This window comes from Anguilla anguilla, chromosome 19 (genome assembly GCF_013347855.1).
Source record: "Anguilla anguilla isolate fAngAng1 chromosome 19, fAngAng1.pri, whole genome shotgun sequence".
Lineage (NCBI taxonomy): Eukaryota > Metazoa > Chordata > Actinopteri > Anguilliformes > Anguillidae > Anguilla > Anguilla anguilla.
In genome coordinates this window covers 16,799,727-16,814,796 of record NC_049219.1, presented here as the reverse complement: position 1 = coordinate 16,814,796, position 15,070 = coordinate 16,799,727, and the positions used below count along the sequence as shown (strand labels likewise).

Below are 15,070 nucleotides of genomic sequence, written 5' to 3'. Positions count from 1 at the left end.
CATGCTGAAACTTCACCCAAACTGTTGAAGTTGAAGCACAGACTTGACAGTCTAGAATGTGACTGTGTGCTGTAGCATTAAAATGTGCCTTCACTGAAACTAGGGGGCCTAGCCCAAACCATGAAAAACAGCCCCAGACCAAGGGGTGTCCAGATACTTGTTAATAGTCTCAAATACTTATAGTTAATATTCTGTAACTAACAGATTTCAGGGCGACTGAAACAAACCCAAATTACACAATACAACCACGCGCGCAGGTCAGAATCGGGTAATGAGTCACAGTTAGAGTGACTGTTCACTTTTTCTGAGTAACTCCAAAGCACCTTGAACTGCAAAGCTGTCCCCAGTGGCTGCACTTCTGAACAGATTCATTTAGTGTCATTCATTCACCACAGCACCATCTGGTGTGTGAATGTATGTTTGTGAACATGTGAGCGGGTGTGTGTGTGTGTGTGCATGTGTGTGATTCTGTGTGTGTGTGTATGTGTGTGATTCTGTGTGTGTGTGTGTGTGTGTGTGTGTGTGAGTGATTGTGTGCGGGTATGTGTGTGTGTGTGTGTGTGTGTGAGTGTGTGAGTGATTGTGTGCGGGTGTGTGTGTGTGTGTGCATGTGTATGTGTGTGTGTGTGTGTGTCTGTTTGATTGTGTGCGGGTGTGTGTGTGTGTGTATGTGATTGTGTGTGATCATGAAACACTTCCATTAGTTTTCATCTGAGAGCCTGCAGCACAGTGCTGGTGGTATTTTTGGTGTTGAGTGCTGAAAGGACGCTCAGCAGCACACTCACAGCTCGGTGACTTGCAGTACAGCTAATTCCTTCAGAGAAATTGAGATTCTTTTCTCCTTGACTCTGTTTGTTTAGTATCTGACTACGGAAATGTCTCACTTCTAATTTTAGTTCTTTTCTACTTCTCAGAAGCCAAGGCTGACCCATTCCCATATGATTACAGGGACAATGCTCAGGAAGGATCAATTAAATTCACATCAAATCATCTTCACTGGTATGACAGAAACTCAGTATTGCACACCCAGAGTCACATAAACACCTGGACACTAACACACACACACACACACACATTCACCTGTATGCACACACACACACACACATGTGCACGCACACATACGGACACACACACACACACACACACCCTGAGCTCCCTCTTTTGCCACTAAGAGAATCCAGGCAGGCTGGGACTGCTTGAAATCCAATGTCAGTGTCTCCATCTTAAATTAAGATGAACAGGACTTTTTCAAAGGTTATTTCAAATCACACTTGGCCTGATTGCGTGGAGCGTGGCTCTCTTGTGTAACTCTGCTGTAATTACGGACTGCAGATCAGGGATGGCTCCCCTGCCGTGCCTCTCAAACAGCAGCCCCTCCTAACGTCGGCCTGTGTCTGTCCCTGTCACCCATACATATTCATAGGTTTATTTCCATAACAACTGCGCATTACAGCACATTTTCCTCTGCAGAGCTGCAGCCGGTTTCCCTGACTCCAGCACGCGCTCGGTAAAGCGCTGCGATGTCTGCCAGCGTTCAGCGTTCAGCGTTCAGCGCTGCGGCGGCCGGGGACCTGGCGGTCACGGCGAGGCAGCACAGACATAGAACGCAAAACGAAACGCAAAATAGAGAGAATGCGAAACTGTCCTCCCGCTCAGAGGACTGCTGCGGCCTCCTGGCGGCTGTAAGAGCAGGAGGGAGCACATGTGGTCAGATCCAGGCAGTGTGGACACCCCTAGTCCTGCAGTGTGGACACCCCTAGTCCTGCAGTGTGGACACCCCTAGTCCTGCAGTGTGGACACCCCTAGTCCTGCAGTGTGGACACCCCTAGTCCTGCAGTGTGGACACCCCTAGTCCTGCAGTGTGGACACCCCTAGTCCTGCAGTGTGGACACCCCTAGTCCTGCAGTGTGGACACCCCTAGTCCTGCAATGTAAGAGATGTTTCTGGGGTTTTTTTCTGACCGTATTTGCACAGTTAAGAGAGGCCACGCTTATCAGACTCACCGTCAGTCTGAGTCTGAGCCAGGAAGCCCGAATGCAGAAACCGCTCAGCATCTCTCACACCAGCGCATCCGCATTCATCAGACCTGATCATTACTCTGGCTGTGTAACCGGAGGTACGAACTGCATCTCTGCGGCAAGGCGGGCAGCTAACTCAGACACATTTTCACCCCGCCCCTCGTCCTAAACACCTGAAACATCTGCTTAGCCAGCACCCCTGCAGCGGGGTGTTCTCCAAACCCCCTCTCCCCTGACTCCGGGACCTCCTGCACGCCCCTTCTGTGTTTCAGCCAATCGCTTGATCCATTAATTACTCGGTGCCTAATTGTTCACTTGATTCCATAATTTTGCCCTTGAGCAGATCGTTAGACGACGCAGGTTTGGCTTGGTCCATTTTTTAATTCACAAAGAATATCTATTTCTGACATAATGTGGCCTTGGAGGGCAAATCATCCCTCATTAAACATTAGCAGTGTCTAATTTAGAACAATTAACAGCTCATTACACTTCGGGGGCTGCAATTACATCTGGAGGAAAAGCCAGTGTTGAAACGGAGGCCGCAGGACCGCGCCGAAGAGCCTCTGACCCAGACCGATTCCCCAAGATAAAGATAGGACACAGGAAATGCTACTTAATGAGGCGGATAAGGACCTGGCCACCAGACAGTTAGCTTTTACTGCGCTGAGGCAAGTCTGAGTCTGTCCTGTTTGGTTCAAAAGCTAAGGATTCTGAACTGGACTAGGAGAGGAGTCCATCATTTCTAAAACCTCTGCTAACAACCTGCTAGCTGGGTTGCTTCCTGGATAGAAGCCTAGAGGAATTAAGCATGGTCTTGAAGGTTTTGGGCAAAATAAATGCTAAAATTAGATACCAGCTCTGGTAGGCAAAATTTCTGAAATGTTCAAGACTGTCTCTTGTCTAGTTCAGTGTCACCTTGTTGATGCTATACGGGCCTGAATAAAGGCTTGAAACAGAGACAGCTATCCCAAAACATGCTTATTAGGGCAGCACTAGGCCCAGACCCACTGCGTCATCCTGGCTCCTTAAATCCTCTCCTCAGAAGTGCCACAGACTGAAGCCAGTCTCTCCATACCCCACTGGTTCCTGTTCAACTGACGGAACATTCCAGGTGCAACCGAACATTCTCTCTTCCATCCAGGCCCAGGTGCTGAGTGACTCCAGAGCCACCACACCCTCCAATCCCGGGCCATCCTCCAAGCCCCAGGAACACAGCACCCCTCTGTGGCCGGGGTCAGTAACAGGATTCGCTCCCACCTTTCTTCAGAACACAAGTACCGTCCCATTCACTACAGGGCCCTTGTAGCACAGATGTGTTATTAGCTGGCAAATAAAGCGAGACTGCACAAGGCTTTTAGAAAGAGCAGGGGAGCAGGGGGGTGGGGGGGTGGGGGGGGGGCAAACACAGTCACTAAAGAAAGGTTGCAATTACAGGCTGAGTCACTCCGGGTGTCACCCTGTCACAGCCCATCCCCCTGACCCCCACACTGCCAGCCCATCCCCCTGACCCCCACACTGCCAGCCCATCCCCCTGACCCCCACACTGCCAGCCCATCCCCCTGACCCCCACACTGCCAGCCCATCCCCCTGACCCCCACACTGCCAGCCCATCCCACTGACCCCCACACTGCCAGCCCATCCCCCTGACCCCCACACTGCAGCCCATCCCACTGACCCCCACACTGCCAGCCCATCCCACTGACCTCCACACTGCCAGCCCATCCCACTGACCCCCACACTGCCAGCCCATCCCACTGACCTCCACACTGCAGCCCATCCTGCAGCCTGCACTCTGCCGCAGCGCCGAACCCAACAGCAGCTAGCGACAGGCCTCTTACCCTCCCCCATCACACTGAGGAGGCATTTCTCTGAGCACATTAGTCACTGCCCTACACAGTCACCACGTTTGCCTTCACACCACTCAGCTCAGCATAGAGAGGGAAAGAACTTACTGCTGAATGCAAAAGGGGAACACCCCCCCCCCCACCCCCCCACCCCCCCCAAAAAAAGAAAAAAAAAAAAGTGGTGAAATGTGAGAAATAATATCTTCCGCTTCAGAAATAAATTTACCTCTGCAATATTTAGGGACCTTAGGTGCTCTTTTGTTACTAGGGCAACTTGACAAAAAAAACATGTCTGATGGTATTACATCTTAAAAAGAACATCTAGCCAGAAGTCATTCACTGCAGTGCAATATTGGTATCAAAAATGTAAAAAGTAACAGAGAAAAGTTAGGCTCCTTGCGCACAGGTCTAGCGCTGTGCTTTGCAGTCCGTGTGAATGTGCATGACCTCCCCTGCAGTACTGTGGGCACTGTGGGCGCTGAGCACACTGAGGACTGCAGCAGGATGCAGCAGCAGCAGGGAGGGCGACGCACAGTCCAGGAACAGGCAGGGGAATATTTCTCTCTCGCGGGTTTGCCTTCGCGTCCAAACCCAACACACACATCTTGCGTCCTGTCTGTCCCGCCTGACTCACCGACTCCACAGCCACTCAGTCAGACCCAGGCCTCGCAGACCGGCTTTGTGTTTGGTGACCATGGCAACCACTTCATTCATACATACAGTGAGAGAGAGAGAGAGAGAGAGAGAGAGAGAGGGAAAAGAAGAGGGGGGAAAGAAAGAAGAAGAAAAGAAATGATAGATGATAGCGGCTCGCTCCGCTGCCCGTCTGGAGCTTTGAGCAGTAACCCTGCGGCTCACGGTGAGGTTTCACCTGTCCTCACCCTCACCTCACCTGTCTCACACACCATCCTCACCTTTCTCCCTATAACCGCTCACTGGAGAGAAGCTGAGTTCTGCCTGGCTGTGCCTCCGGGATCCGGCTGGATTGCTAACAGTGATTATAACAGCGATTACTCATCATGCATTAACGAGTACAGAGCCTTGACAGCAAACAAACCGCCACATCTCCCAGACAGGATCTGAGTGGGCCACACACACACCCCATCCAGAACCAGAACCAGAACCAGGACCAGATCCAGGACCAGGACCAGGACCAGGATCAGGACCAGGACCAGAACCAGAACCAGAACCAGAACCAGGACCAGATCCAGGACCAGGACCAGGACCAGGACCAGGACCAGGACCAGGACCAGGGCCAGAACCAGGACCAGGACCAGGACCAGAACCAGAACCAGGACTAGGACCAGGACCAAGACCAGAACTGTTACTGTACTGTACTTGCCCTTCACTGTGTTAAGAGTGAGATGTATGAACAGCAGGATAGGACACGGAAGCTTATGTGGGTCAGGGTCTCCATCATACTGCGGCACCAACCCCCCCCCCCCTCCCCCCCCCCCCCCCCAGGCTGCGGCCGACGCTGTCCCGTCAGCACGTCCCTCACCCTGCCCGTCTCCATGGCGATCCGCCGTCCACACAGTCTCGCGGCCCATTAATCTCGTTCCCTTCGCTCTGTCGTCAGACGGGACGGGGAACAGAAATAGAAGTGGGGTGCTCGCAAGCCGTCCCCGCCCCCGTCCCGCTGCCAGCCTCAGACTAATGAGGGCGAGTCTTGCACAATCCCAGGGGCGAGCCCCACCCTCCCCCATGTCCTAATTCCAGCCCCCCACCCCCATCCCTCGCACACCTCGCCCTTCCACAGGGGTAACCCCAAATGTCCCATATACAGCTCTGTGATTAGGGTCAGCTTGCTTTACCATGCTTTTTCTGCATTCCTTAGTCTACGATCAAACCTCAGACTTTCAGCCAATCAAATCCGAGTGACATTACTGGCCACTGTGTACTTTGTACTTTGATTGAATAGGCCCCTTAATCTCAGAACCCATCTGGACGAGGCAATTAGCTCTCTGAAAAGTATGCCGCGCCCAGACACGAACAGAAAGTTATTCCTGTGAAAAGTGATTTATGGCGTTTCCATAGATAAGCAAACAGGAAGTTGCACTTCGGTGCACTTCCTGTCCCAGTATGAGAGCAGGCCACAGCTGATTGGACACCTGACAGACACTCTCTCAGCACAGGGAGCAGATGCATTAACAGAGTTAATGAGAGGCTTAATGACCCCAATTAAGCATTCCAGCACTTATCAGTGCGACTCCCTTTTGTCATCTGAACAGACTTACTGCCAACCCACAGGAAGACCAGGACTGCCAGAAACCTGTTTTTAAATACAGGCTTAACTGTCCATCTTAAAGTAAAAAATAAGCACATATAAGCACACCTGGCAACATTGGTAGCCAAAAACCTGCTTTGCTCTAAAAATATAAAACCTTTAAAACCAGAATATGCTGAAAATGTATTAATATTAAATAAAATATATGATCAATAAATTGCAGCACTACACAAAATATAGTCAAATTTACAAAGTATTGCCGATTTCAAATATTGAAGCATATTATACTGCTTTGAAATAAACTCAAAATGCATCGTTGCAGAATATTGATACTACATTTTATTTCATAAATATTTTCAAATATATTCCATTTCCGTACAAGGAGGCTTAGTGCAGATATTTCACCCAAGTCTGGTCCAATCTTGTCTAGAGTGCACCCCCCCCCCCCCCAAATGGTCTGCTCCTCAGGAGATGCAACAAATCTATATATAGAGCGACAATTTCCAACATCTGAGAGGTGAAGCAGTGCCTGTCAACCAAGTCTGACACTACAGTGCCACCCTGTGGCGACACTGAGAAATGCACAGAGCAAGAGTGTGCTCCTCTGAGCAAGAATATTCTTGTCACATTTGACATTTCTCTGTCCTGAAAAAAAAAAAAAAAACCTAATGTAATGATCAGAATGCATGGTTTGAGTATTTGGACAGGAGGATTTGTGTTCAAACAGCACAGTTGTGTCATCAAAGTTCACTTCAGCATTTGTTTCAAAAGGTAAGAATCCGTAGGGTCTTATATTCAAGTTGGATACCTTAGCCATGAGCATTCAATGACATGACAGAATTTCTGTCCTCACATATTGTGTTTTTCTATCTGTGTCGGGAACTTTCACATAATTTAGACATTTTATGTGCATGTAAATCACTGTTGCCTAGCAATCATTACCATGCATTTATAAGCATAGTATATTCCAATTACTCTAATTATTCCAAAATATTTCTTCCCTGTTTCCACAGTTAAAAGAACATTATAAATGTACATAGGAAGCAACAAAAGATAAGGTGCAGAATTCATAGTGGTGCCTGGATTCAATGTGAAATTTGTTTTCCAAGCAAAAAATGACACAGGATTTTTAACCCATTTACGCCTGCAGGCAACTAAGGTTGCCGAAGTCTCTACCATTCTTTTTCCATCTGTGAATATTTTTTGGATGACTATAGACGCTTTAAAAAGAAATCTATGGGAAAAATCTGGGCATTAATGGGTAAAAAAAACTCAACCAGTTTTCAGAATTTATCCAAATAGTTTACAGGATGTGTGCTTTACGGACACCTTGTGTTTGACTCGCTTCAAGATGAATTTCCACTTTTAACCACAAGGTGGCAGCATCACCCCATTTTTCATGAACTTGGGGTGATGCTGCCACCTTGTGGTTTAAAGTGGAAATTTATTTCCTATTTAAAGTACAGATTAAAACACTATATAATTTCCACTTTTAACCACAAGGTGGCAGCATCACCCCATTTTTCATGAATTTGGGGTGATGCTGCCACCTTGTGGTTTAAAGTGGAAATTTGTTTCCATTTAAAGTACAGATTAAAACACTATATCATTTCCACTTTTAACCACATGGTGGCAGCATCACCCCATTTTTCATGAACTTGGGGTGATGCTGCCACCTTGTGGTTTAAAGTGGAAATTTGTTTCCATTTAAAGTACAGATTAAAACACTATATATATATTCAGTTCATTTACACATTTCTCATTTCTGTCCATCATTCAAAACTATTATAGATATTCATAAATAGATTAAGTAGGATTTGTATTGATCTTGCAACCCTGGTATCCTCCCCACAGTAAAATATCCAGTGTCGATTCAACTCTAAACAGAGTACATGCGAGTCCAATAGCAACCATATGCACTCTGTAAGAGTTGCTCTAATGCTGAACATTTTACCGTGAAGATAACCTTCTGTAAGCAAACCGCATATGCATATGGAATTAAATACTTTTGTATGTGCAGCTGCAGTACTTGATATGTGTGAGTGAGCATAAATGGATGTTATTTTTTGGGGAGGAGGGATACCTGCTTCATAATATGTATCGAAAAGCTGGCTTGTCAGATGTCCTGAAGAGCATCCCTTTGAGAGGAAAAAGTAAACACGTTTAAAAATAAACACACTTGCAAGGAAACTGAAGAACATTCTTTGGCAAAAATATTGAGCAAACACTAGTAATGTTTGTCATTATTTTAGGCTATTGTTTTGCATAGCCTACAACTATGCTGGCCTGCATGATTTGCCTTAAATAGCTTAAGGCTATGGAAATAAATATTATGCACAGATAACAATACGACCAAGCGTCAAAGATCCAGAGAATTTTCTCAAAAAACCCATTTTGAATACGAGAAGGCCAAAGCTAATTTGGTCAGGTGTGTTGATCAGTTGCCTCTTTTACCAGTTAAAGTAGGCTATTAAATGTATTCAGTATTCAGTATTAAATCGAATATGCATATACTGAATTATCTGCACAGTTTCTCTAACACACATAATGGATACGTATAGTTAGCTGTTTAGTTAGTATGACTTTACTTTTCCGTAGCCAACGTCACTATGTAAAGAATTCATTTAACACAGGTAACCGATGTGATATGATAAGCCTACCTATGAACTAAAATAAATATAGGTCAACGACACTAATAGCTATATAGCGACATGTCATACATTAGTTTGGAGAGAACATTTTAGTTGTCTTGTCTTATAATATTTTCTCTAAAATGTAGCTACCTGTTTTGAATACGAAAAAGCAGTTTTTCTGCCATCCTGACGAAAAATATGAGAACCGCTGTCACCTCAGGTAATTAATTTCACGAATGAACAGGCTACACAACCAACGAAAAAAGAAGCGAAACGAAAGAAGCGGATTTAATAGGCCTAAGTATAACCTGTAATTCAGTAAATTGTTGAGTGAATAAACAATGTTGAAAAAGTGTAGCGGAGACGTTAGCAAGCAGCACTCGAAGGCCTTTAAACTTTGGCTCGTCACTGTGTGCCTCGCGACATAAAGACCATCAGGAAGGCATGAGAATGCGCGAGGTTAAAGCACGGCAGTTACTCCAGTAATTAATTACACACGTGTGAAATATCTCAGGGCTGCAGTGATGCTGCTTGAATTATCAGTAACCAGTGCCTGGCTGTATGACCACAGACCATGTTGCACGTAATTTCATATAGCAGTCTTTAAACTCGGCATTAACATAGACAGTATCCTCAACTGATACTACGTGTGCTGCAGATACCACCCTTCTCCTTTAACCAGTACGCTCACAGTAAATGTATTTTTTTAACACTGTGGGGAACACTTTGTACAATAACATAGATGGTGTGAATTTCCTGATGGGGGCAGCAAAGTAAAAGCCTTTAAAATAAAATGATCGCGTTGAAGTTTTGGAGCCAACCTGCACACTATTGATTAATTTATCTGCCAGCTATATTAATCAGGCCGAGAGTGACAAAACTCAGCCAACATATCAGAGTAAAACAGTCGAACACAAAATTTCAGAGGAAAATAACTTGAAACAATTTTATGGTTTTTGAGTCATGCTGCAAACTCGTTGCCATCAGCCTGGTCTGAGTACGTCGGTACATCGTAGAGAAATGAAGTTAACACGAAATCTGACCCAGGTGAACTCATTCCTTTCATCGTCCGCACAATCCATGTGCTGAAAACTAAAAACTGTTGTTCTAGAACCGGACACAGGACACAGGACACAGGACCACTTCAGCGGCCAGTGATGCTCATCCCAGAAGCGATCTGTTTGTAACGCGCCTCACCCTAGTTGCGGTAACTTCCGTTCCCATCGTGCACTGCTTCGAATCATGGACCAAAGTGGTAAGGAGGGAACGAGTCTGTGTCGTTTGTTTCATTTGTTTTCTCACATGGAAATAAGTCAATATTGAATGTGACACCCTTGAGTTTCACAGTGCCAGTTTCGCTTATCATGTGGCAGGTTTAAGATGCTCTCCGGGGAATTTATGTTTGAAAGAGGCTGTACAGCGGCCTCTCTTAGCAGTATTGAGCTAATTTGCTGTGTTACACTATTTTAGGAATGCTATTTGAAATCATTTTAATTATATCTAGTCCGTGCTGTGCGTGTTTCGGTTTTATTTAGCTGTTGCTTATAGCTAGCGAACTGTTGCCATCGTTTCTGCCTTGATGCCCTTTATAAAAGTTTTTCGTTGTTTGGTTTCTAGCCAGCTAGCTAGTTATCCACCACCGGCACAGTTAAGTCCTGATGGCGGGTTCGTCCAGTGACCTCACCTGTGGCTAGCCAGCTGCTTCTGTTTCACTGTAATCGCAATGCATTGGCAGATACGCTCAAAAACGTCAGTGAAATACCTTTCACAAGATCAACGCTAACTGGCTAGGTAGCTAAGACTGTCGAATTCAAAATGAGAATGCTAGCTGTTACAGAACACATGGTTATGTCAGCTATTTAATTTATTCGTTGCCAAAGATGTTCAGGAAGTTATGATAAGTTATGCTTCTGTTGAAGTAGCATGCAGCTGCTTAGTTGATAAAACAGATCATGAACCAATCATCCTAATTTATTTAGTTTGGTAGTTGTTCTTCCTTCAGTAACGAACTGTTGTTTCTTTTGCTGTACACAAAAACGAAATCGTCAAATTAGAAAATTGTCATATTCGGTACGTTCTTTGAAAAATAACTGATCCGATCTCCCCTTAGACAATGACTTGCAGGGCACGGACGGTTCGGGGAGTTTGGGGGGTCCAGACGTCCGTCGGAGGATCCCATTAAAGCTAATTTCCAAGCAGCCGATTCGGAGCAAACCGGGCAGAGCCGCGAGTGAGTAACGCAATGAGTAGACATTACTAAGATCATCATTTGCTGAGCGCTAGCCAGTTGACCGCTAGTGCTAGATCAGTGCTGCTCCGACAGCCAACGCTACTTCCGGTTTCCCCGAAGGTTTCGGTTGCAAGCAGGAGGAGAGGGTTGAGTGCAAGTCCGGGGATGCTTATGCAAGTCACCGGAGATACCCCCAGCAAATGTTCTGGGATTATAAGGTGAGTTGGGACTGGACCCATCACCCTAACACAAATCACGTCTCTCCTTTCATCTCTGTATAACCTTTGCCTGTATGTTAAGCTGATAATTATAACAAATCAAAAACTGCGGTTTGTAATTTTCGTGGATAGAACGATGGAACAGAAGATTGAACTTTTATCTCCACAGCTGAATCTGATTGGGGAAAAGGATGAGTCGCCCATGCATTTCTGCGACACGTGCGGCCTCCCCATACGGATATATGGCCGAATGGTAGGTGGGCCCTCGTGGACACATCGCCCGTTAATGCGCTCCGGTACTGTACATAAGGAAAATGCCTTGCACACCGCTGATGGGTTTTGTTTATTTTTTTTGCCCCATCATCTTTTGTGTTCATGGCATGTAGAGGCTGTAAGGACTGTGAGGATCTGCTTGTGACAGTTGACAGTTGTTTAGACGGGATTCACCCGTCTTCGTATCCACACACCACTTGTATGATAAAGATTAACAAGCCTGATTGATCGTTTATATTTAAACGTCAGAAGGGCAGGACTACGGCCATGTTGTGTGAAATGGCCGCCGGTGTTTTCCCCGCTCAGATTCCCTGTAAGCATGTGTTCTGCTACGAGTGCGCCGTGCTGCTGGAGAAGAAGGCCGACAAGCTCTGTCCCGGGTAAGAGTCTTCCTCTCGCCTTTATTGTTTTTTCCCCTTTTGGTTGTCCTGGTATGCACTAACTGTGCCAACTGTAGTATACCTGTTGCCACTGAGTGCCGTCAGTGTGCTGTCAGTGTATATAAGGTGTGATATAAGTGTGGGTAAGGTGTGCTGTCAGTGTGGTTAAGGTATGCTGTCAGTGTGGATGGGGTGTGCTGTCTGTGGTTAAGGTATGCTGTCTGTGTGGATAGGGTGTGCTGTCAGTGTGGATAGGGTGTGCTGTCTGTGTGGATAGGGTGTGCTGTCTGTGGATAAGGTGTGCTGTCAGTGTGGATAAGGTGTGCTGTCAGTGTGGATGGGGTGTGCTGTCTGTGGATAAGGTGTGCTGTCAGTGTGGATAGGGTGTGCTGTCAGTGTGGATAAGGTGTGCTGTCAGTGTGGATGGGGTGTGCTGTCTGTGGATAAGGTGTGCTGTCAGTGTGGATAAGGTGTGCTGTCAGTGTGGATGGGGTGTGCTGTCTGTGGATAAGGTGTGCTGTCAGTGTGGATGGGGTGTGCTGTCTGTGGATAAGGTGTGCTGTCAGTGTGGATGGGGTGTGCTGTCTGTGGATAAGGTGTGCTGTCAGTGTGGATGGGGTGTGCTGTCTGTGGATAAGGTGTGCTGTCAGTGTGGATGGGGTGTGCTGTCTGTGGATAAGGTGTGCTGTCAGTGTGGATAGGGTGTGCTGTCTGTGGATAAGGTGTGCTGTCAGTGTGGATAAGGTGTGCTGTCAGTGTGGATGGGGTGTGCTGTCTGTGGATAAGGTGTGCCGTCAGTGTGGATAAGGTATGCTGTCAGTGTGGATAGGGTGTGCTGTCAGTGTGGATAGGGTGTGCTGTCTGTGGATAAGGTGTGCTGTCGCTGGCTTTATTTCTCTTACTAAATCTCAAGCACAGTGTGTCCCTGTACAGCTGCACAGACGCGGTGCAGCGGATAGAGCAGTGTCTGCGCGGATCGCTCTTCATGTGCAGCGTGGTGCCGGGCTGCAAGCGCACCTACCTGTCCCAGAGAGACCTGCAGGCCCACATCAACCACCGCCACCTGAGGAGCGCCAAACCCGCCCCCGGCCGCCCCGCTCCGCCACCTTCCTCCTCCTCCTCCTCCTCCTCGGTCTCCGACCTGGCGGACCGGTTCCTCCTGCCCCCGCCCGCGCACCTGGCCAAAGCGCACGTCCTGCACAAGGACCCGTACGGCCCGCCCCCGCACGACGAGCGCCGCTCCCCGCAGGCCCCGCCCCCCTCCTCCTCCTCCTCCGACCTCGGGCCTCGGGAGACCTACCGCATCGCCACGGTGACCATCCGCAAGCACAGCAACCTCATCACCGTGCCCATCCAGGACGACTCGGCCGGCCCCGCCCCCTCCTCCTCCTCCTCTTCCTCCTCCGATGCCTCCCGGGAGCCCCGCCCCCAGCCGGGCCCTCCCCCAGCCCTGCCCCTCCACCACCCCCTCCCGGGTGACTACCCAGCTGGGCCTGTAGTGACACACGGCCACCACATGATGGCGCAGCAGCAGCATTACCGGCCGCCCCCCCTGCCCACAGCGCCCATGAGCCACCCCTTACAGCTCTCTTCCCCCGGCTCTGCGGCCCCCCACATGATGTACAACCAGGCCCCGCCCCTTGCCTCAGGCCCGCCCCCCATAACCCCGCCCCCCGGGCACATCATCAACCCGATGCCCCCCTACATGAACCGCCCTCCACCCGGGCCACTTCCTGTTGGTGCCCCGCCCCCCCACCACTACAACCCCGGCTCCCTGCCGCAGTTCTCTGAGGACCAAGGCACCCTCAGCCCCCCCTTCAACCAGCCTGGGGGGATGAGCCCCGGGATTTGGCCCACCCCCAGGGGCCCCCATCCGCCCCCGCCCCGCATGCAGGGCCCCCCACCCCAGGGACCTCTCCACCCTGATCAGACCCGTTTCCGGCCCTATTACCAGTAGGACCCGCCCCCCCCCCCCAGTGACCTGCGAGAATGTCCAATTGCCCGCCCCCTACCCCCGCTCCTCCCCTTACAGCCATGTACAGAAGCTATTTTATATGATTGTCATTTTTAAAAAATGCACTCTCTGTGTATGTGTGTGTGTGTGTGTATGTACATGTGTGTGTGTATGTGACTGAGCATAGCTGAGTGTGACTCAGTGCACTGCAGGCTGTGAGCCCTGGCTCTACCCGCTGTGACGGGGGTGCGTCCTACGGTTTAAAATCATCAGTCGTCTGTCAGACTCAGTGTGGTACAGAGCTGCTGGGCTCTACGGAGCCTGGGTTTGGCTCTCTGTCCTCCTGTGCTCAGGAATGAACTCTACCGTTAGTGTGTGCACCTCAAGAAAATGGAAAATGAATTTGGTGACTGTGAGGGAGGAGCCATTTTAAAGAGAGTCGCCAAACCAGAGCCCATGACGGAATCCCAGTGCAACTCTCATTGATGTTTTTGTTTATCGTTCCACGTTTCAAAAATGACGTATTTTAGATTTTTGGAAAAAATAAACCTTGTCTGGTTCGCACATCTCTGGTTACATTGTGATCATTGTATTGACAACATTCATCTTGTGCTAAATATCTTTGGTTCTTGTACAAAAAAATATATAAATACCCATCTTTTAATGATGTATTTAATAGATGTGGACCTGGTGTGACTGAGAGACTGTGTATTTATGGCCAAGAGCAGGAAGTGTGTGTGCGTGTGTGTGTGTCGTGCTTTCGTTCACTTCACGTTAGGGCAGGTCTCATCCCCTGGTCCTCGAAGACACAGGAAGTGGACCCTCTTATCCGTGCACTGCAGGAAGTAGACCCTGTTCTGTCCACGGGGTCCACAAGGTACCTTTTGTGTGTTGCGCTCAATGAGAAACGACTACATCAGGGTGTCACCGGTGACAGGCGGGGTCTCGCCCACGGCAGTACTGGGATAGACAAGCTGCGCGTTCGCCTGAGCTGCGCGTTCACCTGAGCTGCGCGTTCACCTGAGCTGCGCGTTCGCCTGAGCTGCGCGTTCGCCTGAGCTGCACGTTCGCCTGAGCTGCACGCTCGCCTGAGCTGCGCGTTCACCTGAGCTGCGCGTTCACCTGAGCTACGCGCTCACCTGAGCTGCCCGTTCACCTGAGCTGCACGCTCGCCTGAGCTGCGCGTTCACCTGAGCTGCATGTTCACCTGAGCTGAGCGTTCGCCTGAGCTGAGCGTTCGCCTGAGCTGCGCGCTCACCTGAGCTGACTCCCAGTCTGGGGAACAGATTCCTC

General features: G+C 48.7%; 1 protein-coding gene across 5 annotated transcripts; it reads left to right on the top strand.

Moving 5' to 3' along the window:
* Positions 1-9,536: 9,536 nt before the first annotated feature.
* LOC118218724 (E3 ubiquitin-protein ligase Hakai-like) lies at positions 9,537-14,343 on the top strand. Of its 5 annotated transcripts, none has more exons than XM_035401357.1 (6): positions 9,537-9,977; positions 10,833-10,952; positions 11,073-11,170; positions 11,340-11,423; positions 11,750-11,823; positions 12,757-14,343. In XM_035401357.1, the coding sequence occupies exons 1-6, from the start codon at positions 9,965-9,967 to the stop codon at positions 13,778-13,780; spliced, it is 1,413 nt and encodes a 470-aa protein (XP_035257248.1). In that variant the 5' UTR covers positions 9,537-9,964; the 3' UTR covers positions 13,781-14,343. The 5 variants fall into 5 exon arrangements, with proteins under 5 accessions (XP_035257248.1, XP_035257247.1, XP_035257252.1 ...); XM_035401356.1 differs by having other exon boundaries at positions 9,540-9,977; positions 12,742-14,343; XM_035401361.1 differs by lacking the exon at positions 9,537-9,977 and adding an exon at positions 9,984-10,369 and having other exon boundaries at positions 12,742-14,343.
* The last annotated feature ends 727 nt before the right edge of the window (positions 14,344-15,070 follow it).